The 23,057-nt window shown below is 44.2% G+C and overlaps 1 protein-coding gene across 1 annotated transcript in view; it reads left to right on the top strand.

Annotated features, from left to right (window-relative positions):
• The first annotated feature begins 7,878 nt into the window (after window positions 1–7,878).
• The window catches only part of LOC101355317 (UDP-glucuronosyltransferase 1-6), a 26,699-nt gene continuing 11,520 nt past the window's right edge, over window positions 7,879–23,057 (top strand). Inside the window, exons 1-2 of the mRNA XM_012559593.1 lie at window positions 7,879–8,739; window positions 12,880–12,963. Coding sequence (XP_012415047.1) covers window positions 7,879–8,739; window positions 12,880–12,963 — 945 coding nt within the window. The remainder of the gene's footprint in view (window positions 8,740–12,879; window positions 12,964–23,057) is intronic.

Below are 23,057 nucleotides of genomic sequence, written 5' to 3'. Positions count from 1 at the left end.
ACTGCCTCAATTCTGCTCCTATGACTTTCTATTGAGTTGTCTAATTCTGAAATTTTATTGTTAATCTTCTGGATTTCTGATTGCTGTCTCTGTATGGATTCTTGCAGTCTATTAAATTTGGCATTATGTTCTTGAATAACTTTTTTAAGTTCCACTACTACTGTGTCTCTATGTTGCCTGGCTGTTGCTGCGTTCTGTCTAATTTCCTTTCTTATTTCTAGAAGAGTTCTGTATATTAATGTTTTGTATTCTGTCTCTGGTAATTCCAAGAAGTTTTCTTCCTCCAGAGAATTTATTGGTTCTTTATTTTGGGAGCTTGCTGAAGCCATCATGGACTGCCTCTTGATGTGACTTGATATTGACTGTTGCTTCCAAGCCATCAATAATTCATTATAATTTTATTTTGTGTTTGCTTTGTGAGACCTAGCTTCTTATTTTGTTTTGTTTTGATATGCCCAAACAGGCTGCTCGTGTGCACTAGTTTGATTTTTGACATCTTTTAATCTCTAACGCCCTGTCACCAGGTAGTTGGTTCTGTAACTAAGTATGTGCATGCTGGAGTTCATTAAAATTTTCTATGTGGGATCAGCTCGGGTGTGCAGGCAGTCGATCACCAAGTGTGTGATGCAGGCTCTCACCCCCAATCCTAGAGAGGCATGGGTGATGGGTGCAGGCACTGGACTCTGGCTGTGGTAGGGATCATGCGCTGAGCCTGGCAGGGGGCTGACTGCTGCCCCTGAAGGTCTGAAAGAAAAGCGTGTCCCTATTCTCTAGGGTGAATAAGTAGGTGAGTTTTGCAGCCCAGCTAAGAGCGCCCCACTAAGTTGGCTGCAAAGACTCGAGGGCACCACTTTTTCTTGAACTCCTGTAGCAGGTGACTAGGCACTTTAGGAGCTATCACCAGTCCTCAAGACCCTGCTGCAGATCGATAAAAGTGCCTATCTGAGAGGCTGGGCTGTTTCAAGGATCACAAATCTGCCCGTTCACAGCTGAAGCAGTTGAAGTTAAACTTCAGAAGTCTGCCCTGTTGTACTGTGGTAGTGAGGGGTAACGCTGTTGAGATGGGTCCCCACAAGTCTATACAGTGGTGTATGGCACTCAGAGTCTGCGGACCCCTGATTTCTATGGCCAGCAAAGGAGTTGTGCCGACCCTGTGTTCCTGGCCTAGGGGGGCCAGCAGCTTATTTGTTCCCTCTCCAAGGCCAGGAGAATGGGTCAGGGAACCTTTTGGGGTCTATTTCCGGCCCAGTGGGCTCCCGGTGCAGAGTGGGGAGGGAGGCAGTAAAAGGAAGAGAGGCTTTTCCCAAATCCGGTGAAGAGCGTGGAGGTAGGAGGTAAAAAGGAGAGAGGTTTTTCCAAATCCGGTGTAGAGCGCGCAGGTAGGAGGTAAAAGGGAGAGTTTTTCCCAAATTCGGTGCAGAGCACAGAGGTAGGAGGTAAAAGGAAGAGAGGTTTTTCCCAAATGGGCTTTTTTTTTTTTTTTAACTTGCCTTGAAAGGGTGCATGCATGTACGTATCCTAGCCTCTTGGGAGCCGCTCTTCACTGGTTCGGAGTGTCCAAGCAGAATCTCTGCTACTGGCTCTCTCTCGATGTGGAAACTGCTTCTCGAGGGTGTGCATAGCACAGCTGTTTGCCTGCTTCACCGCGGCCCCGTGTGGCTGTGTCTCTGCTGTGTTGCCGCTGTGGCTCTAGCGCTCCTCACCTCTTCCAAACAGTCTTCCTCTCCAGTATGACTCAGATGGATTTCTTAACCTTGCCTTGTTCAGGGCTGCCAGATGTTCACATAGAATCAAATCACTTGCTTTTCCAGGTCTTTCTTGTAAGAGGGACATAGGAAGCGTCTAACTAGTCCGCCATGTTGACCATGCCTCCTTTTTTTTTTTTTATTGCACTTCAAGTGAAGGCTTACAGAACAAATAGTTTTTCATGAAACAGTAGTACACATATTGTTTTATGACATTGGTTAACAACCCACAACATGTCAACCCTCTCCCTTCTCGACCATTTTTTTTGGTGAAAATATACATAGCCAAAGGTACACCATTTCAAAAATTTCTACATGCACAGTTCAGTGATACCAACTACTCTCTTCCAACTGTGCTGTTATTTTCACTTAAGATGAAAGCTTACAGAACAAAATAGTTTCTCATTTCACAGTTACTATAAATGTTGCCCTATGACAATGGTTAACAATCTCACAACACATCAACATTATCCTTACTCAACCTTGGGTTCCCTATCACCAGCTTCCCTGTCCCCTTCTGCCTTCTGGTCCTTGTCCCTGGACTGCTGAACCTCATTAGTCCCATTTGGTTTTATGGGGCTGTCCACTCCCAGGCTGAATGGTGAACCTCGGAGATGACTTCACCACTGAGCTAAAAGGGTGTCTGGGGGCCATACTCTTGGGGTGACATCTTTGCTTTTTAACACTTTGAAGAGATATTTTGCCCAATGCAATATGTCATTTGATTTCTTGACTGCTGTTTCCATGGGTGTTGATTGTGGAGCAAGTAAAATGAAATCCTTGACAGCTTCAATCTTTTCTCCATTTATCATGATATTGCTTATTGGTCCAGTAGTGAGGATTTTTGCCTTCTTTACGTTGAAGTGTAATCCATACTGTAGTCTTTGATCTTCATCAATAAGTGTTTCAAGCCCTCTTCACTTTCAGCAAGAAAGGTTATGTCACCTGCATATCACAGGTTGTTAATGAGTCTTCCTCCAATCCTGATCCCCTGTTCGTCTTCATATAGTCCAGCTTCTCAGATTATTTGCTCTGCATACAGACTGAATAGATATGGTGAAAGGATACAACCCTGACGCACATCTTTCCTGACTTTAAACCATGCAACATCCCCTTGTTCTGTTTGAACGACTGCCTCTTGATCTATGTACATGTTCCTCATGAGGACAATTAAGTGTACTGGAATTCCCATTCTTCACAATGTTATCTGTAGTTTGTTATGATCCACAGAGTCGAATGACTGTGCATAGTGTCTTTGACAGGGTGCAGGGTACCACTTTTCTATCACCCTCTATTAGTGGGAAATGCTTGAGTTTTCCTTCTCTGACAGGTTTCCCACTTACACAGGTTCCAGCTTTCACAGGTTGTTATATATGTGTGTGTATATGTATGTAGTTGTGTGCTGGTGAGTCGATTCTGACTTATAGAGACCCCATGTGACAGTGTAAAACTGCCACATAGTGTTTTCTAGGCTGTAATCTTTGCAGGAGCAGATCAACAGGTCTTTTCTCCTATGGAGCCACTGGGTGAGTTAGAACCACCAGACTTTAGGTTAGCAGCCATGCACATAACCGTTGGGCCACCAGGGCTCCTTGGTGTTCAGTGCTAACCTGTTGCCACTGAGTTGATTCCAACTCATAGCAACGTATAGGACAGAGTAGAACTGCTCTATAGGGTTTCTAAGGCTGTAACCTTTGAAAGCTCTTGGTATTTCTCAAGCTGAAAGAACTGAAGAAAGTATTCAAGCCCCGAGTTGCATTATTGAAAGATCCTATGGGCAAAATGTTCAATAATGCAGGGAGCATTAAAAGAAGATGGAAGAAATACACAGAGTGAATGTACAAAAAGAATTGGTTGATTTTCAACCATTTTAGGATGTAGTATATGATCAAGAACCGATGGTATTGAAGGAAGAAGTCCTAACTGCACTGAAGACATCGGCAAAAAACAAGGCTCCAGAAGTTGATGGAATACCAACTGAGATGTTTCTACAAACAAATATAGCACTGGAAACACTCACTTGTCTATGCCAAGAAATTTGGAAGACAGCTACCTGGTCAACAGACTGGAAGAGATCCATATTTGTGCCCATTCCAAAGAAAGGCGATCCAACAGGATGTGGAGATTATTGAACAATATCATTAATATCAGATGCAAGTAAAATTTTGCTGAAGATAATTCAAAAACGATTGTAGCAGTATATCTACAGGGAACTGCCAGAAATTCAAGCTGGATTCAGAAGAGGTTGTGGAACAAGGGACATCATTGCTGATGTCAGATGGATCTTGGCTGAACGCTGAGAATACCAGAAAGATGCTAAACAGGTTTCAGCAGAGCTTCCAGAGTAAGACAGACTAGGAAGAAGGACCTGGTGATTAATTTTTGATAATCAACCAACGAAAACCATATGGATCACAGCAGTCTGATCCCGCTGTTTATAGGGTCGTCACCCTACCTGGAATCCTCTTTCTCCATACACAGTGAAGCTAAACTCACTTATCCTTTCAATTTTGGTTTAAATGACACTTCCTTTGGGAAACTTTCCAGTATCCCCAGATAAGGTTGCACGCTCCCATTAGAGGCACTGGTGGCACCTGGTGTCCTTTTTAGCACTTTTCACAACTGCACTTAATGAATTGCTTGTACAACTCTCTGTATAGCGCAAATCCCACCTCACTATTGCCTAAGATCCCTGAGGCGGGACTCATATTTGGCTTTTCATTGCCTTATCTCCGGTACCCAGCCTAGCACTGGGAGCACATTTGCTGAATGAATGAAAATAGTTGGAATGGGGTGGTGTGCCAAAGGATTTTGGCCTCAGAAGGTTGTTTTAAGAGGAAGAAAGACACTGGCTGCATGCCATTCCCTTTAGGAATAGAAAGGAACTTGTGGGACAGGAAAAACAGAAATGTCTGCCTATGTCTTGTATTTTAGTCAAGCTACAATTCAAAATCAAGTCTATTCTCCATGGCCTGGCTTTTTTCACTTCTCAGGACTTTTCAGCATAGTTGCTGTACGTCGCAGCCAAGTGAAGGGAAAGATGCTACCCTCACTTTTATTATGCATCCGCAAGGCCAAACATCTACAATAGGATTTTTTGTTCTCCTCATATATTTTTCCAGTCCTCTGACCCAAGCTTAGGCAGCTTCCTTCCAGAGAAGATGATAACAGAAGTGTAGATAGTGGTGTGGGGGAATGGCAGGAGGAAGACCACTCCAGGAGGGGATATTTGTGTATTGGCTGCTCCCGGGGTTGGTTTGGGGCTTTAAGGCATAGGATAGAAAGGCAGTGGGTGCCGGCAGCAAGTGGAGCTTTAGTCCCATTTCTATTGGCTGCTCGTACTCACAGAAACACACACACATACATGCACACATACACACACAGCACAATACATGCACTGCACACATATATGCACATACACATGTATATACATACACATACCTACACAATACACACACGTATGCACATGCACGCACACACGTACACATACATGCGTACAGATACACACATGCACACACAATACGCAATTCACATATGAACACATACACACATATGCACACATGTACACTCATAAGGTACACATGAGCACATACATGCATACATAAACACGTGCACACACACACGTGCACACACACATTATTCTTAGAAACAGTAAAGTCAAATTTCCTAAGGACAAAGGAAAATGCTTTCCTCTCTCTTACTTTGCAAGGTGGCATCTCTGCTGATGTCGTGTAAAGTGGTGTTTGTTCTCTTTCTTTGATGTAAGCTCCTTTGGGCTCTGCTTTTCTCTAGCCTCTAGTTCAGCTACACAAAGACTAGACCTTGCTAGTAAGAGCCGATGCCAGGTCCTCGGCCTGCTGGGTTTCCCTGAGTCCTTATGAAATTCCATTTTAGGAGGACAGGCTTACACAGGGGGGCCTGGCATGAAGAACCTGGGGTCTGTAGTGCCTTTTTCGTCTCTCTCCACACCTGGCTGAAGCTGCCCTCCCTCCATGCCCTGTTCTCAGAGCCCTGCCTCACTCCTGCCTGCTCCAGGGGCCTGCACTGTGCTCCCTTTGGAGTGTCCTGGGGGCTTTCTAAAAGGAACCCTGGTGGCGCAGTGGTTAAGTGCTCGGCTGCTAACCAAAAGATTGGTGGTTCCAATCCACCAGCTGCTCCGGGAGGAAAGATGTGCCAGTCTGCTTCCGAAACGATTATAGCTTTGGAAAACCTATGGGGCTGTATTACTCTGTCCTATAGGGTCACTGGAGCGCCGGTGGTGCAGTAGTTAAGAGCTCGTCTGCTAACCAAAAGGTCAGCAGTTCGAATCCAAGAGCCGCTTCTTGGAAACCCTATGAGGCGGTTCTACTATAGGGTCACTATGAGTTGGAATCCACTCGACGGCAAAGGGTTTGGGGTATTGCTGCTGTTTAGACCCAGACCAGGATGCTGCCACCTGCTAGCCGTGACCACTGTGAGCAGGATACCCTGCAGGAGCCCTCGCCAGGAGGGAGCACCTGAGGCCTGCAGCCAGCTGGCATTGAGCAGCCTTTCTACCCCCTGCCCATGCCCTGAACAATGCATTTACATCCTGGCTGCAATTCTGGGGCCAGCCCTGTGCATGGGGTGGCTTCTTAAGCCGTGTTCCTCAAGCTTCTTCTCCTTCCTGTTCGGGCAACATACATCCTGCTCCAAGGGGCCAGGTTAGGACAGGCCCTTGTGTGCCAGCTCGGCCGTGAGGCTGTGCAGCTGGTGTGTGACTAGCTGTGGGCGAGTCTGTTCCAGAATTTTCAGAACCACCTATCACTTAGACGGCCTGCTTTCCACAGCCACCACCCTCTTGGGCCACCCTCAGCCACGAGGTGAGCAGGTAGGACACAGGTCACCCACCCTCCCTGTCTTTAACCCTGCGACTTTCCCACTGTTTCTAATTTCTACACTTTCTCCCCTCTGTTATTTTCTCAGCCTCCTCTTCTGTTCCTGTTCACTGCTCCTCTCTCCCTCCCTTTCTCTCCGTCTCTCTCTCTCTCAATCTCTTTCTCTCTTATCTCCCTCCCCCAATCTCTTTCTCATTCATCTCTCCCTCTCCATCTCCCCCACCTACTCCCCCTTCACCCTCCCTGCCTTGCCTCGCTTTCCCAGGGTAGGGCAGGCTCATTGAGCCTGTTTTTAGGAGCGACTTTATGGCTGCCGAAGGGCCTTTCAGTTCATACCCCACGAGTGCAGAGTAGAACTGCTCCACAGCGTTTTCAAGGCTGTGACTTTTCAGTAGAAGAGCACCAGGCCTGTCTTTCCTGGCACCTCTGGGTGGGTTCAAACTGCCAACCTTCTGGCTAGTGGTTGAACACAATCATTTGCACCACCCAGGGACTACTTCCGTAAAGATTAAAGCCAAGAAAACCCTGTGGAGCTCAGTTCTACTCTGTGACACATGGGGTCTCTGTGAGTCAGAACTGACTCAACAGCAAGTAACAATAACAACAGAGGGTATATCTGTGAGGAGTAGACTTGGCTGCAGGTAACGGAAATCCTACCAACAGCAATGGTTTATGCAAGACGAGTATGGGTGGGAAGTTCTATCCAACTTCTTCCATCCACTCCTCATGCCTCTGCCCACGTTTCAATCTCTCCCTTGTTGTGATCACTAGAACTTGAGGTGTGTGACACCATTGTGTAGTCTTGAATCTGTTAAGATAACTCTTCCTTTTCACTCTGAGAAATTTGGTAAGAAAGTTGATACGTAGTGATAGCTGCTCACTTGCAGACATCGCTGATGAGGTGGATTCTGGGGAGCTCAGGATGTAGCATAGTAGACCTCTGGAGGCCTTCCCAATGTGTTGTCAAACTGCCACGCTTCCTCCTTGGAGAGGCAGAGACAGATAGATGATAGCGACAAAGAGAAAAACAAAGCTAGAAGTTCAGGCGCAAGCTGCTAAGGGACCTCATTGGTCCAAGCTAGCTGGGTGCTTAGAAACAGTTAAATATTAATTATTGTTTCTTTCATATCAAAGGGCAAAATTCAGAGCAAGGGAGAGGTAGGCTGGGTTTGGGACGAATACTGGTTAGTTTAGGGAAGATCATTAGGAAGCCTGTGGTTTAGGCAGTGTAAATGATTCAACATCATCGTTGTTATTTTACTTTCACCCCCTCCAGCATGGCCTGCCTTCTGCAAGCATTTCAGAGGGCTTCTGCTGGGGTTTTCTTGTTAGCACTTTGGAGTGTGATTGGAGGTGAGAAGCTGCTGGTTGTTCCTCAGGATGGAAGCCACTGGCTTAGTATGAAGGAGATAGTTGAGCTTCTCAGCAAGAGGGGGCATGACATTGTGGTGGTGGTGCCAGAAGTTAATTTGCTTCTGAGGGAATCCAAATACTACACAAGAAAAGTCTATCCAGTGCCATACCCAGGGGAAGAACTGAAGGACCGTTTCCGCTCTTTCGGAAACAGCCATTTTGCTGGGAGATCTTACCTAAGCACCCCTCAGACAGAGTACAGGAATGTCATGATTGTTGTCAACATGTACTTCATCAACTGCAAGAGCCTCCTGAAGGACTCGGAGACCCTGCAGTTCCTCAGGGAGAGTAAGTTCGATGCCCTTTTCACAGACCCAGCCTTGCCCTGTGGTGTGATCCTGGCTGAGTACCTGGGCCTGCCCTCTGTGTATCTCTTCCGGGGCTTCCCGTGTGCCTTGGAGTACAAGTTCAGTGGAAGCCCAAGCCCTGTGTCCTATATTCCCAGGTACTATACTCAGTTCTCTGACCAGATGACTTTCCGCCAACGGGTGGCCAACTTCCTTGCTGATTTGTTGGAGACCCCTCTGCTTTACCTTTTGTTTTCAAAGTACCAAAATCTCACTTCAAATCTCCTCAAGAGAGATGTGGACTTAGTCACATTATATCAGAAGGTCTCCATTTGGCTGTTAAGGTATGACTTCGTGTTCGAGTACCCCAGGCCAGTCATGCCCAACATGGTCTTCATTGGAGGGACCAGCTGCAAGAAGGTGGGACGCCTAGTTCAGGTTGGTGGTTTTACCTATTTTTGTTTGCCCTGTTTCTTAGAATGTAGGCAGAAATCATTCATATGTACTCTGTCTCCCCTCACTCAGTCAGCCTCTCCAGTCCATCTAGGAGGGCTGCCTGAAGAAATGGCAGCTTTCCTTTCAATAAAGGGGAAAGGGGCTGCAGGTGGGGAGTAGAGGGGGTGGTAAGACATCTGAGGCTGAGTTGATGCAGAGGATTTAAATGAAGACAGGGCTGGTGCTAGGTTGTCTGAGGAGAGACTCAGAATCATAGAATGAGCCTACACGTCCTGTTGAGGAGACAGAGGGAAAGCTTGCCCAAGGGGTCAAGAGCTGGGAGGACAGTCCTGGTTCAAATGCATTCTTGCAACTCTGTCCCCTGCAGTTTTCCTGGGCCCTAAGCCAGAGGTCAACAAACTACAGCCTGTGGGCCAAATCTGGCCAGAATGACCAAGAGCTAAGAATAGTTTTTACATTTTTAAAGGGATGTTAAACAGCAACAACACCGTATATAATATGTAACAGAGACTTATGTGGTCTGTAATGCCTGCATAATTATTTTTTGGCTCTTTAGAGAAAAAGTTTGCTGATCCCTGACCTACAGTTCCCAGAGTTACTTTGGAAAATGAAAATATGTGTGTGTGTGTATTTGAGTGTTTACAATTATCAAAGGCTTCAGAACACTCCCTATCTTTCATGCCAGAATTGTCTTTTGCAATGCACTTGCACCAGAGAAAAAGTCTTAGATAGGCCCCAAACACCATTACCAGCCTTCTTTAACATCTGTTAATTTCTTTTTTAACAAGTTGGATAATTGGCTATAGCTACTGCGTAAAGAGAGGGGTAGAGATGATGAACAGAACTGGGCTGGTTTCAAGGAGCAACAGGCTTGAAATAGAAGCCTCCTATGTCAGGAGAAAAAGGAGTCCTGGTGGTGCAGTGGTTAAGCGCTTGGCTGCTAACCAGAAGTTTGGCAGTTTGAACCCACCAGTGGCTCCACAGGAGAAAGATGTGGCAGTCTGCTTCTGTAAAGATTACAGCCTTGGAAACCCTATAGGGCAGTCCTACTCTGTCTTATAGGGTTGCTATGAGTTGAAAATTGACTCAATGGCACCTAGCAACATCAACAACAATAGAGATAGAGACAGATATGTCAATGAGGAGTATTCAATCATACTGAAAAACCACACTGTAGTGATTGCACTTTCTATGGAGCTTACCTGCATTTTTTCTCACTTTTCATCCCAAAATGTCCCCGTAAAGAGGATTCTGCATTACAACATGTAATTATTAAGTTGTACTTGTAATTATTAGGAATTAAATGACAGTCATCAGAATCTAACTTATTTGGTCAATCAAACTGTTTCAACACTATGCAGAAAATGGGCAAAGCCTTTCAAAGCTCGGTGGACATTCCTTGCATGATGCTGAAGGTTAAACTCTGGGCAAGTTAGGGGAATAAAACCTCAAAATGCCAAGTCATTCTTGAAAATATGGCTTAAGCCAATGTCTACAATGTCTTTAATGCATTGCTTCTCTTTCAAAACCGTGTATTTATCTCTATGACCTATTAGCTTGGAGATTATCAACATGTGGAACGTTTTGGCAGGAGTGTTTCTGTTAATGAGTAATTATTTAAAGAGTGACTAAACGCTAGGGTAAATCAGGGTTACAAAAAAGCATTCAAGAGAGTATCAAAAAAACTAGAAACTTGGTTGATTAATAATTTAGGTGATTCTGTGTGGTTACCTTAATATTTACCCCTATTTTTCTAAGTTTATACCAGTCTTTTATTTCTTTATATCACCTTGACTTCCCCTCCATATGAAAAATCTATGTCTACATTTTTTAAGTCCCTCTTTTTTGTTTTAATGTTGTCCTTTTTTACATATTGATATCTCTGTTTCCCTATTTTCAATGTTTTAGCTTTGATGTATTTTCGGCTTCCCTATCTGAGTTGATATCTGGTTGCTCTGTCTTGTGTTCTAGTCTTGCGTTGTTAGCTGATGTTATTGATTTTCTAACCGGAGGACTCCCTTTAGTATTTCTTGTAATTTTGGTTTGGTTTTTGCAAATTCCCTAAACTTCTGTTTATCTGGAAATGCCCTAATTTCACCATCATATTTGAGAGACAGTTTTGCTGGATATATAATTCTTGGCTGGCAGTTGTCTTCCTTCAAGGCTTTATATATGTCATCTTATTGCCTTCTTGCTTGCCTGCATGGTTTCTGCTGAGTAGTCCGAGCTTATTCTAATTGACTCTCCTTTGTAGACGACTTTTCTTTTATCCCTAGCTGCTCTTAAAATTCTCTCTTTATCTTTGGTTTTGGCAAGTTTAATTATAATATGACTTGGTGACTTTCTTTTGAGATCTACCTTATGTGGGGTTCGATGAGCATCTTGGATAGACATCTTATCTTTCACCACATCAAGGAAGTTTTCTGTCAACAAATCTTCAACAGTTTTCTCTGTATTTTCTGTTATGTCCCCCTGTTCTGGTACTCCAATCACTTGTAGGTTATTTCTCTTGATAGAGTCCCACATAACTCTTAGAGATTCTTCATTCTTTTTAATTCTTTTATCTGATCTTTCTTCAAATAAGTTGGTGTCAAGTGCTTTATCTTCAATCTCACTAATTCTGACTTCTACCGCCTCAATTCTGCTCCTACGACTTTCTATTGAGTTGTCAGATTCTGAAAGTCTATTGTTAATCTTCTGGATTTCTGACTGCTGTCTCTCTATGGATTCTTGCAGCCTATTAAATCTGTCATCGTGTGCTTGAATAACTTTTTAAAGTTCTGCTACTACTTTGTCTGTGTGTTGTTTGGCTGTCTCTACATTTTGATGAATTTCATCTCTAGTTTCTTGAAGAGTTCTGTAAATTAATCTTTTGTATTCTGCCTCTGGTAATTCCAAGAAATTGTCTTCCTCCAGAGAATTTATTGATTCTTTATTTTGGGAGCTTGCTGAAGCAATCATGGACTGCCTGTTTATGTGATTTGTTATTGACTGTTGTCTCTGAGCCATCAATAAGTTATTATAATTTTATTTTATATTTGTTTAGTGTGTCCTAGCTTCTTGTTTTGTTTTGATATGCCCAAATAGGCTGCTCGTGTTCACTAGTTTGATTATTGGTGCCTTTGAAGCTCTAATGTCCTGTCACCAAGTAGTTAGTTCTGTAACTAAGTATGTGCACACAGGAGTCCTTTAAATTTTCCTGTATAGATTCAGCTCAGGTGTCTAGGCAGTTGGCCACCAAGTGTGGGGTGAAAACTGTCACCTACAGTCTTAGAGAGGCATGGGTGATTGGTGTAGGCACAGGGATCTGGCTACAGTAGGGGGTCACACTCTGAGCAAGGCAGGGGTCTGATGGCTGCCCTTAAGTGTCTGAAAGGAAAGCATGTCCCTGTTCCCTAGAGCAAGTAGGTAGGTGAGTTTTGCAGCTGGACTATGAGCACCCTACTCTGTTAGCTATAGAGACTCGGGGGCACCACTTATTCTTGGACCCCTGTAGCAGGTGGCTAGGTGGTGTGGGTGGAGCCACCAGTCCTCAAGCCCCTAATGCAGACCAGTAAGGTGCTTGCTTAAAGCGTAGAGCAGTGTCAAGCGTCACAAATCTGCCACTTCACAGCTGAAACAGTTGAAGTTAGACTTCAGGTGTTTACTCTGTTGTACTGTGGTAGTGAGGGCTTACGCTGTTGAGATGGGTCCACACAAGTCTATACAGGGGTGGAAGGCACTCAAAGTCTGCGGACCTCTTATGCCTGTGCCTAGGCAAAGGAGCTGTACCAACTGTGAGTTCCTGGGTTAGGGGAGCCAGTAGCTTATTTTTTCCCTGTTTGTTAATTTGTTCCCTCTCCAAGTCCAGGAGAATGGGTCAGGGTGCTTTATGGGATCTACTTCTCGCCCAGGGGACTCAGAGATCTAGGAAGCCAGCTGGACCAGTGCAGAGCAGGGAGGGAGGAGGTAAATGGGAAAGAGGTTTTTCCCAAATGGGTTTTTTTTTTTTTTTTAAATCCCCATGAAAGGCCATATGCATGTACCTATCTTTAGCCACTTGGGAGCTGCTTTTCACTGGTTTGGAGTGTCCAAGCAGGATCTCTGCTGCTGGATCTCTCTCGATGTGGAAACTGCCTCCAGAGCGTGCGCACAGAGCTGTATGCCCGCTTCACTGCGTACCCCGAGCCAGTCCGGGCTGAAGAGCTGCGGCTCCTGCCGAGTCCGGTCTGGCACTCCTCACTTCTTCCAAACCATCTCCCTCTCCCCCCACCACTCAGTCCGATTCCTCGACTTTGCCTTGTTCAGGGCTCCTAGGTATTCATATACAATCAAATCACTTGTTTTTCCAGGTCTTTGTTGTAAGAGGGATATAGGAAGCCCTATCTGACTACTCCGCCATCTTGGCCCCGCCTCCTCTAATTTAGGTGATTCTAGAATGATATTAATTATTTTTTAAATAGCTTTACTGCGATAATTCACATATACCATATGTCTTAGTCATCTAGTACTACTGTAACAGAAATATCACAAGTGGATGGCTTTAACAAAGAGAAGTTTATTCTCTCACAGTCTAGTAGGCTAGAAGTCCGAATTCAGGGTGCCAGCTCTGGAGGAAGGCTTTCTCTCTGTTGGCTCTGAAGGAAGGTCTTTGTCATCAACCTTCCCTTGGTCTAGGAGCTTCTCCATGTGGGAACTCTGGGTCCAAGGACATGCTTTGCTCCTGATGCTGCTTTCTCGGTGGTATGAGGTCCCGTTGTTTCTCTGCTCGCCTCTCTCTTCTATATCTCAATAGAGATTGGCTCAAGACACAGTCCAATCTTGTAGATTGAGTCCTGCCTCATTAACATAACTGCCACTAATCCCATCTCATTAACCTCATAGATACACAACTCAATCCATGACACCATACAATTCACCTATTTAGAGTTTACAATTCAATGGTCTTTAGTTTAGTATATTCACTGAGTTGTGCAACCATCATCACAAACAATTTTAGAACATTTTCAATCACTCCCCCAAAAATGCCATATCCATCTGCAGTCACTCCTCATTCCTCCCTTCTGCTAACACCTGGCAACCACTAATCTACTTTTGGTTTTTACGAATTTGCCACTTCTGGAAGTTTCATATACATGGAATCATGAGATATGTGACTACCTTTTTCCACTTAGTATAATGTTTTCAAGGTTCATCCATTTGTAGCATTACTTTTTATTACCAAATGTCCAGGCATGGACGAGTAACTTCAAATTTGCCTCCAAAATTGGAGGGTGCCGAGAGCCTGAAGAAAGAGGCAGGCAACTCGTGTGGTGACGTAGGAGTTTTACGAGAAAGTCTTAAAAACAAGGTGGTCCCTGGTGGCTCAAGGACCAAAGCAGATCTCTGCACCAAGCAGGGGGGTGTAAGTGGGAGGTTTTATAGTGGTCAAAGGCAAAAGTGGCTACAGGCCAGGGAGTTACAAGGCTGCCTCAGCAAAGGCACATAACAAGGACTTGGAAAATAGCAGTGAAATAACAGAAACAGCTGTGAACTAACAGAAAGCATGAGGGCAGCCATGTTAGGCCTTGCAAAGCCCATTTTCCCCTTCAGAGCACCCTCGAGGCCAGCTCTTACAATCTGATGCATTCCCCCTCTTCTGCAAAGCCCCTGAGAGCCCCAAGAAGAGAAGTCACTATTGGACCAGACAGTGTTGCTGTAGTTGGAGGCACAGACCTCACCAGCAGTATCGATAAACACAGCAGACAATCCCTAAACCCAGGCAAAGACCAAGAGCCATCAAAACACCATGCCAACTAGAAAGGAAAGAGGAAAACCAGGCTGCCAAAGCAGGCCAGCTGTCAGGTGTGTCCAGGGCTTCTATCTGTTTCTTTATGTGGCCTAACAGATCAGTTATATTCTGGTGGTCATATGGTATGTAGGTATAACATTGAGTTTTTTACTATGGCACATGTCCCTCCTTGAGCGGCTGTTAGAATGTCCAGATCCATTCATTTCTGAAAGACTACCTTCCTCATTTGTGTGGTTTCAGCAGTTAATAGCCGCAAGCTTTGTCTGTTGTCATTCGAGACATGTTTAGTAAAATTAGTTAGGGCTGTATTTTGTCCCATTACTTCTAAGGAGCCCATGGGGGGATTAAAAACAGTCAAAAGGTAATCATACCGGTGGAAAAGACTACACTTGTTCCACCTGGCTTTCACTATGCTGTACTTCAGAGGTTCTGGTATAGTTTTGTTGATGGTCCCTGCAGCATAGGGTAACCCCAAAGTGCAGCACCCTAGTCAATCCTATGGTAACCAGGGACACAGGTAGTGGCCACAGAGCTATCAGGTGCCATTAGGAGGGAGTTATGCTCCTGCCTTCCAGCTGGGGTGTTTATATGGCAACCAGTCAGTGGTATTAGGTATTATTACCCATTGTCAGTGGGACACAGGAGTCCAGCCCACTATGTGAGAGGAGGACTTGGAGGGAGATGGAGGGGGGGACTTGAGGAAGACAAGGGAACCTTGGTTGTTTTCTGTATCAGAGAAACATCTTCAGCAGTTAACATGATGTCATCATGTAATGAAATCAATGGACAGCAGTGGGGAAGGGGAAAAGAGTCAGATCTCTAAAAACCCTACCATGACAAATAGTGGGACTGTGTAGATATCCTTGGGGGAGCACGTGAAGTATCCATTGCTGCCCCTGCCAGGTGAAGGCAAACTGGTCCTGGGTGGGTGGAGCTAGAGGGATGCTAAAGAAAGCATTGGCCAGATCTAACACAGTATGAATGAAAAATTGATGCCTTTGAATTGTGGTGTTGGCAAAGAATATTGAATATACCATGAACTGCCAAAAGAATGAACAAATCTGTCTTGGAAGAAGTACAACCAGAATGCCCCTTAGAAGCAAGGATGGTGAGACTATGTCTCATACTTTGGACATGTTATCAGGAGGGATGAGTCCCTGGAGAAGGACATCATGCTTGGTAAAGTAGAGGGTCAGTGAAAAAGAGGAAACCCTAGACAAGATGGATTGACACAGTGGCTGCAACGATGGGCTCAAGCATAACAACGATAGTGAAGATGGCACAGGACTGGGCAGTATTTTGTTCTGTTGTACATGGGGTCGCTGTGAGTTGGAACTGTCTTAATAGCACCTAACAACAACAACAATGCAGCTTGATACATACCTATGTCTCTACTAAGTGTTTCTAACAAGGAAATTACGTTTGAGACTCCAGTATGTATGGGAGGGATCATCTTGTTAAGTTCTCTGTAGTGCATGGTCATACATCAGCCCTATCTACTTTCTTCACAGGCCACACAGGGCTATTAAAAGCACTGTGGGCTTCCCGGAGGATACCTGCTCTTTCTAATTCCAAAATAGTTTCACTAATTTTCTTGTCTTCTGAGTAACGTATAGTGCTTCATGTCTATTACCTTTTGTGGTGGGGGCAGGGTCACTGGTACTCATACCACATTCCCCCTCAGGGCTGCTTTTACCACCCTCACTTGCAGTTGGAATTCTCCCACAGACCTGGTCAAATTCAGTCCCATGAGGACATTCACCCTTAGAATGTATTCTGGTATTGGGGAAATATAAACTTGACACAGTTTAGTGGGGTGCGTCCTACTTGAGGGACAGAAGTACCTGGTATACGAGGATTTACTGTCCACAATACCCATCAACTGCTGGGGGGGGGGGTCCTTGAAACCACTCAGGGTTTCCAAAGGTAAGGGTGCATTCGGCCCCAGTATCAACAAGCTGCTTGTTTGTTTTTCAAAAATTTCTTGTGACATCTACATGGGGCCTCTGGTCCTCCTTCAGGGCCCTGAACTGCGGGTGACTTCAGCCCCACCCCTAATCCCTAGGGATGGGTGGAGTCCACCTAGTGGCAAGGGGCACTTACTCACAAGGGGCAGTAGGATCCAGAGGGTGATACTGTTGCTTCAGCTTCAGATTTTTCCAAAGCCTAACTAACAATGCATTCGGTTGCTTATCTATATTGTCAACTGTCGTTCCATCAGCCACTAAGTCCATCCACACCTGCTTTAGGGTCACTTTCACGGGGCCCTTGGACAGTAGTCTCCCATGTTTCTCAGTCTTGCTTTTCTCTTTTCCCACAGCTTGCACCCCCTTCTCTCTAGCCTTCTCGGTTTCACCCAAATCAGTTGTGGCTTGTCCCACCTGGTACACTGTCTGGCCCACTGTCTTAGTTATCTAGTGCTGCTCTAACAGAAATACCACAAGTGGATGGCTTTAACAAAGACAAATTTATTCTCTCACAATTCAGTAGGCTACAAGACCAAATTCAGGACATCAGCTGCAGGGGAAGTCTTTCTCTCTGTCGGCTCTGGAGGAAGGTCCTTGTGATGCATCAGTCTTCCCTTGTTCTTGGAGCTTCTCTGCACAGGAACCTCAGGTCCAAAGGACACGCTCTGGTGCCCGCACTGCTTTTTTGGTGATGTGAGATTCCCATGTGTCTCCGCTCACTTCTGTCTTTTGTATCTCAAAAGAGATTGGCTTAAGACACTATCCAATCTTGTAGACATCATCAGTATAACTTCATCCTAGTGATAGAGTTTACAAAACATAAAGAAATCACATCAGATTATACAATCATACAATACTAGGAATCATGACCTAGCCAAGTTGACAGATATTTTGGGGGGACACAATTCAATCCATGACTCCCACTAAAGGACTAACAATAGCCACCAGCATGCCATACCAGCAGGGAGGAGCTGCCTACAGGATTCTTGCTTTCATTCCTGAATTGAAAAGCTCATTGTCTGGCCCCCAGAAGTGCTCTCCATAAATGGCATGGTGCATGCCTAACTTCTGAATTAACCACTGTAACTCCTTTACGGAGGATCACTTCCCCACCATGCCAGGAAGGTCCCCCTCATTCAACCATGTTCTGCAACACAAGATGATCCAATTTATAAGGGTGTGTGTGCCGTCTGTGTTCTGAGCTGCGTGTAAACGCTCTTGGAGGGTGGGATGGGTGGGATGATGGTTATACCGCTCATTTTCTCAGCATCGGCTTCATTTAAAGAGACACCATCTCCCCTGATATCCCAAAGACATAGTAACCAAGTTGCAATAGTTTCCTTCCCTTTCTGCTAGAATTTCCCACGTAACTAAATCATCTCAGTAGGAATGTACTCCTGCATTGTCATGGAACTGGTTGGCAGGATTTCGTGTCTGGGGTCATCAGATTCCTGGGTAGCTTTCATCCTAAGAGTAGTGAGCAGCCATGCCCCAGGTGGGGGCTACTCTGCACTGTCAGACTGCTCCTCCCCTATCACTTCCACATCCCATTCACTACTTGATCCATTCTCCCACGGATTCCATGTTTTCACGTTCCAGTCACCTCTCATCAACACTGCCCTAATCTTTGCTCTTGGCACTTTCCTTCCCCCGTCTTTACAAACCTACAGGCAAGTGTCTGTAATTGGTCTTCCTGCTGTGGGATGTGGCTACTTAATCCTTCAGTTGTTGCCACACAGGACTGGTGCACATCTCTTTCTAACTGCAGCTCTTCCTGAAGGGATCTTATGGGTTCTTCAGCACCTAATTGAGTGTCAGGGGCTAGCCGAACTGCCCAGAGCAGTGGCCTTTTCACAGCCGCTACTGCTCTCCTAGTTTCCTTTCCACTCTTGTGAAGTCGCGAATCTTCTCACAACTATGCTGTGTTGCTTGGTGTTTTGGGGGCATCCTAGTACTCAGGTGGCAGACCATGTGCATCAAGCATACGGGCAAAACCTCTCCACATGGAGGTCACTGGTCAACCCAGGATTTCCCCCATGGATGTCTCACTCCCACTCGTCACTTCTTTGGTCTTCTGGCTGGCTCACAGATTGTCCAGGCATGGACCAGTAACTTCAGATTTGCCTCCAAATATGGAGGGTGCTGAAAGACTGAAGAAAGAGGTGGGAACTTCAGTGTGGTGGAAAGGAATTTTATTAGAAAGACTTACAAACATGCGATCCCTGGTGGCCGAAGCACCAGAGCATATCTCCACAATCAGCAATGGGGGGTGGGGGGTGGGGTGGAGGTTTTATAGTGGTCAAGGACAACAGTAGCTATGAGCCAGGGAGTTGCATAAGACTGCCTCAGCAAGGTCACTTAACAGGGGCTTGGAAAACAGCAGTGAACTAACAGAAACAGCAGTGAACTAACAGAAAGCATAAGGGCAGCCATCTTCGACCTTGCAAAGCCTGTTTTTCCCTTCACCGAGCAATAGTTCGTTCTGTTGATAGTGCCACATTTTATGTATCTACTCATCAGTTGATGGATATTTGGGTTGTTTCCACTTTTGGTCTATTATGAATAATGCTGCTATGAACATTCGTGTATAAGGTTTTGTGCCGACATACATTTTCACTTCTCTTGGGTATATATCCAGGAGTGGAATTGCTGGGCTGTATGGTAACTATATGTTTAATCATTTGAGGAAATGCCAGACTGTTTTCCAAAGTGGCCACACTTTTTTTTTATTGTGGTAAAATACATGTAAAATTCACCATTTAGACTGCTATGAAGTGCACAATTCAGTGGCATTTAGTACATTCACATTGTTGTACCACCGTCACTTTTATTTAGTTGTAGAACATTTTCATCACCCCAAGGAAAAACCTTGTACACTTTAAGCAGTCACTCCCGACTCCCTTTCCCCCTCCCCTGACAAACACTAATTTGCTTTCTGTCTGCATGGATTTGCCCATTCTGGATATTTCATATAAATGGAATCATGCAATATGTGTGTGGCCTTTTATGTCTGACTTCTTTCACTTCTACTCTGACACACACATAGGGTTGCCATGAGTCAGAATCGACTCAACTACAGCTGATTTGTTTTTTGTTTTTCTTTCAGTTAGCATACTGTTTTCAAGGTTTATCTATGTTGTAGCATGTATCATAACTTGATTTCTTTTTATGGCTGAATAATATTCCACTGTATGCATAGACCACACTTTGTGTATCCATTCATCTCTTGGAGCCCTGGTGCCAGAGCGGTTAGGAGCTTGGCTGCTAACCAAAAGGTTGGCAGTTTGAATACACCAGCCGCTCCTTGGAAACTCGATATGGCAGTTCTCTGTCCTATAGTGTGGCTAGGAGTCAGAGTTGACTCGAAGGCAATGACAGGTTTGTTTGTTTTTGGTTATTCATCTCTTGGTGGGCATTTGGATTGTTTCCACCTTTTGACTATTATGAATACTGCCGCTATGAGCATTTGTGTGCAAGTTCTTGTTTGAACACGTCTTTTCAATTCTTTTGGGTATATATCCAGGAATGGAATTGCTGGGTCATATGGTACTTCTATGTTTAGCTTTTTGAGGAACCATCAAACTTTCACATAGGGCTATACCATTTTATATTCCCATCCACAGTTTCTGAGGGTTCCAATTTCTCCACATCCTTGCTTTGCAACATTTATTTTCCAGTTTTAAAATTTATTATTATGAGCCTCTTAGTGGATGTGAAGTGATATCTCATTGTGGTTTTGATTTGCGTTTGTAATGACTAATGAGGTTGAGCATCTTTTCATGTACTTGTTAGCCATTTGTATATCTTCTTTGGAGAAATGCCTATTCAAGCTCTTTGCCCATTTTTAAAAAAAAAATTTAAATTGTACTTTAGGTGAAGGTTTACAGAACAAATATTTTCTTGTTAAACAGTCAGTACACATATTGTTTTATGACATTGGTTAAAAACCCAATGACATGCCACACGACATGCCAACACGCTCCCTTCTCGGCCTTGGAGGACCTTTTTTTTTTTTTTGGTAAAAATATGCATAGCCAAAGATACACCACTTCAAAAATTTCTACATGTACAATTCAGTGACGTCGATTACATTATTCCAGTTGTGCTGCCATTCTCACTTTAGATGAAGGTTTACAGAACAAAATAGTTTCCGATTAAACAGCACACATAAAGCCCTATAACAATAGTTAAGAATCCCACTACATGTCATTACTGTCCTTACTCAAGCTTGGGTTCCCTATCACCAGCTTTCCTGTCGCCTTCTGCCTTCTAGTCCTTGTCCCTGGACTGCTGTGCCTCATTAGTCCCATTTTGTTTTATGGGGATGTCCAATCCCCCGCTGAATGGTGAACCTCGGGAGTGACTTCACCACTGAGCTAAAAGGGTGTCTGGGGCCATACTCTCCAGGTTTCTCCAGTCTCTGTCAGGCCAGTAAATCTGGTCTTTTTTTGTGTATGTTAGAATTTTGTTCTACATCCTTCTCCAGCTCTGTCCAGAACCCTCTGTTGTGATCCTGGTCAGAGCAGTCAGTGGTGGTAGCCGGACACCATCTAGCTGTACTGGACTCAGTCTGGTGGACGCTTTGGTAGCTGTGGTCCATTAGTCCTTTGGACTAATCTTCTCCTTGTATCCTGTTCTCTTCATTCTCCCTTGCTCCTGAAGGGGTGAGACCAGTGGAGCATCTTAGATGGCTACTCACAGGCTTTTAAGACCCCAGACGCTACTCACCAAGGTAGAATGTAGAACATTGTCTTTATAAACTGTGTTATGCCAATTGAGCTAGATGTTCCCTGAGACCATGGTCCCCAGAGCCCTCCGCCCAGCAATTCAGTCCCTCAGGGAGTTTGGATGTGTGTATGGAGCTTCCATGACCTTTCCTTGTACAAGTTGTGCTGGCTTCCTCGGTATTGTGTACTGTCTCACCATTCAATAGTTACTACTTATCTATTGTCTATTTAGTATTTCCTCTCCACTCCTCCCATCCCTCATAACCAACGATGATTGTTACTTTTTGTGTGTAAACTTTTTCATGAGTTTTTACAATAGAGGTCTCATACAATATTTGTTCTTTTGTGGTTGACTTATTTCACTCAACATAATGTCCTCCAGTTTCATCCATATTATGAGATGCTTCACAGATTCATCATTGTTCTTTATCGTTGCATAATACTACATTGTGTGTATGTACCATAGTTTGTTTCCATTCGTCTGTTGATGGGCATCTAGGTTGTTTCCATCTTTTTGCTATTGTGAACAATGCTGCCATGAACATGGCTGTGCATATGTCTATTCGAGTGACAGCTCTTATTTCTCTAGGATATATTCCTAGGAGTGGGATTTCTGGATCTTATGGTATTTCTATTTCTAGCTTTCTAAGGAAGTGCCCTATCATTTTCCAAAATGGATGTATCATTATGCATTCCCACCAGCAGTGCATAAGAGTTCTGATCTCCCTGCAGCCTCGCCAACATCTGTTATTTCCAGAGTATTTGATTCATGCCAGTAATGCTGGGGTGAGATGGTATCTCATTGTAGTTTTAATTTGCATTTCTCTAATGGCTAGTGAACGCGAGCATTTCCTCATGTGTCTGTTGGCCGCTTGAATGTCTTCTTTGGTGAAGTGTCTGTTCATTTCCTTTGCCCAGTTTTTAATAGATTATTTGTCTTTTTGTTGTAGAGGTGTTGGATTTTCTTGTAGATTATGGAGATCAGACCTTTGTCTGACTTGTAATGTCCAAAAATTTTTTCCCTGTCAGTTCTCTTTTTACTCTATTGGTGAAGTCTTTATAAGAGCATAGGTGTTTGATTTTTAGAAGATCTCAGTTATCTAGCTTATCTTCTGGAGTTTGTGTGTTGATCGTTTTGGTTTGTATCCTGTTAATGCTGTGTATTAGGGCCTCTCGCATTGGTCCTATTTTTTTCTTCTATGAACTTCATAGTTTTTGGCTTTATATTTAGGTCTTTGATCCATTTTGAATTAGTTTTTGTATATGGTGTGAGGTATGGATCCTGTTTCATTGTTTTGCAGATAGACATCCAGTTTTGCCAGCACCATTTGTTAAAAAGACTGTCTTTTCCCCATTTGATGGACTTTGGGCGCTTGTTGAAGATCAGGTGACCATAGGTGGATGGATTTACATCTGGGTTCTCAACTCTGGTCGATTGGTCAGTGTATCTGTCGTTGTACCAGTACCAGGCTGTTTTGACTACCGTAGCTGTATAGTAGGTTCTGAGGTCAGGTAGCGTGAGTCCTCCTACTTTATTCCTCTTCTTCAATAGTGCTATACTTATTTGGGGCTTCTTCTCTTTCCATATAAAATTAATGATTGTTTTTTCCATCTCTTTGAAGTATGTTGTTGGTATTTGGATCGAGATTGGGTTGTATTTGTAAATTGCTTTGGGTAGAATTGTCATTTTCACAATGTTGAGTCTACCTATCCATAAGCATGGTCTATTTTTCCATTTATGTAGATCATTTTGGGTTTCTTGCAGTAGTGTTTTGTAGTTTTCTTTGTATAGGTCTTTTACATCCCTGGTCAGATTTATTCCTAAGTATTTTTTTT

This window comes from Trichechus manatus, unplaced genomic scaffold (assembly GCF_000243295.1).
Source record: "Trichechus manatus latirostris isolate Lorelei unplaced genomic scaffold, TriManLat1.0 scaffold00277, whole genome shotgun sequence".
Lineage (NCBI taxonomy): Eukaryota > Metazoa > Chordata > Mammalia > Sirenia > Trichechidae > Trichechus > Trichechus manatus.
This window is presented reverse-complemented; position numbering and strand designations above follow the sequence as displayed.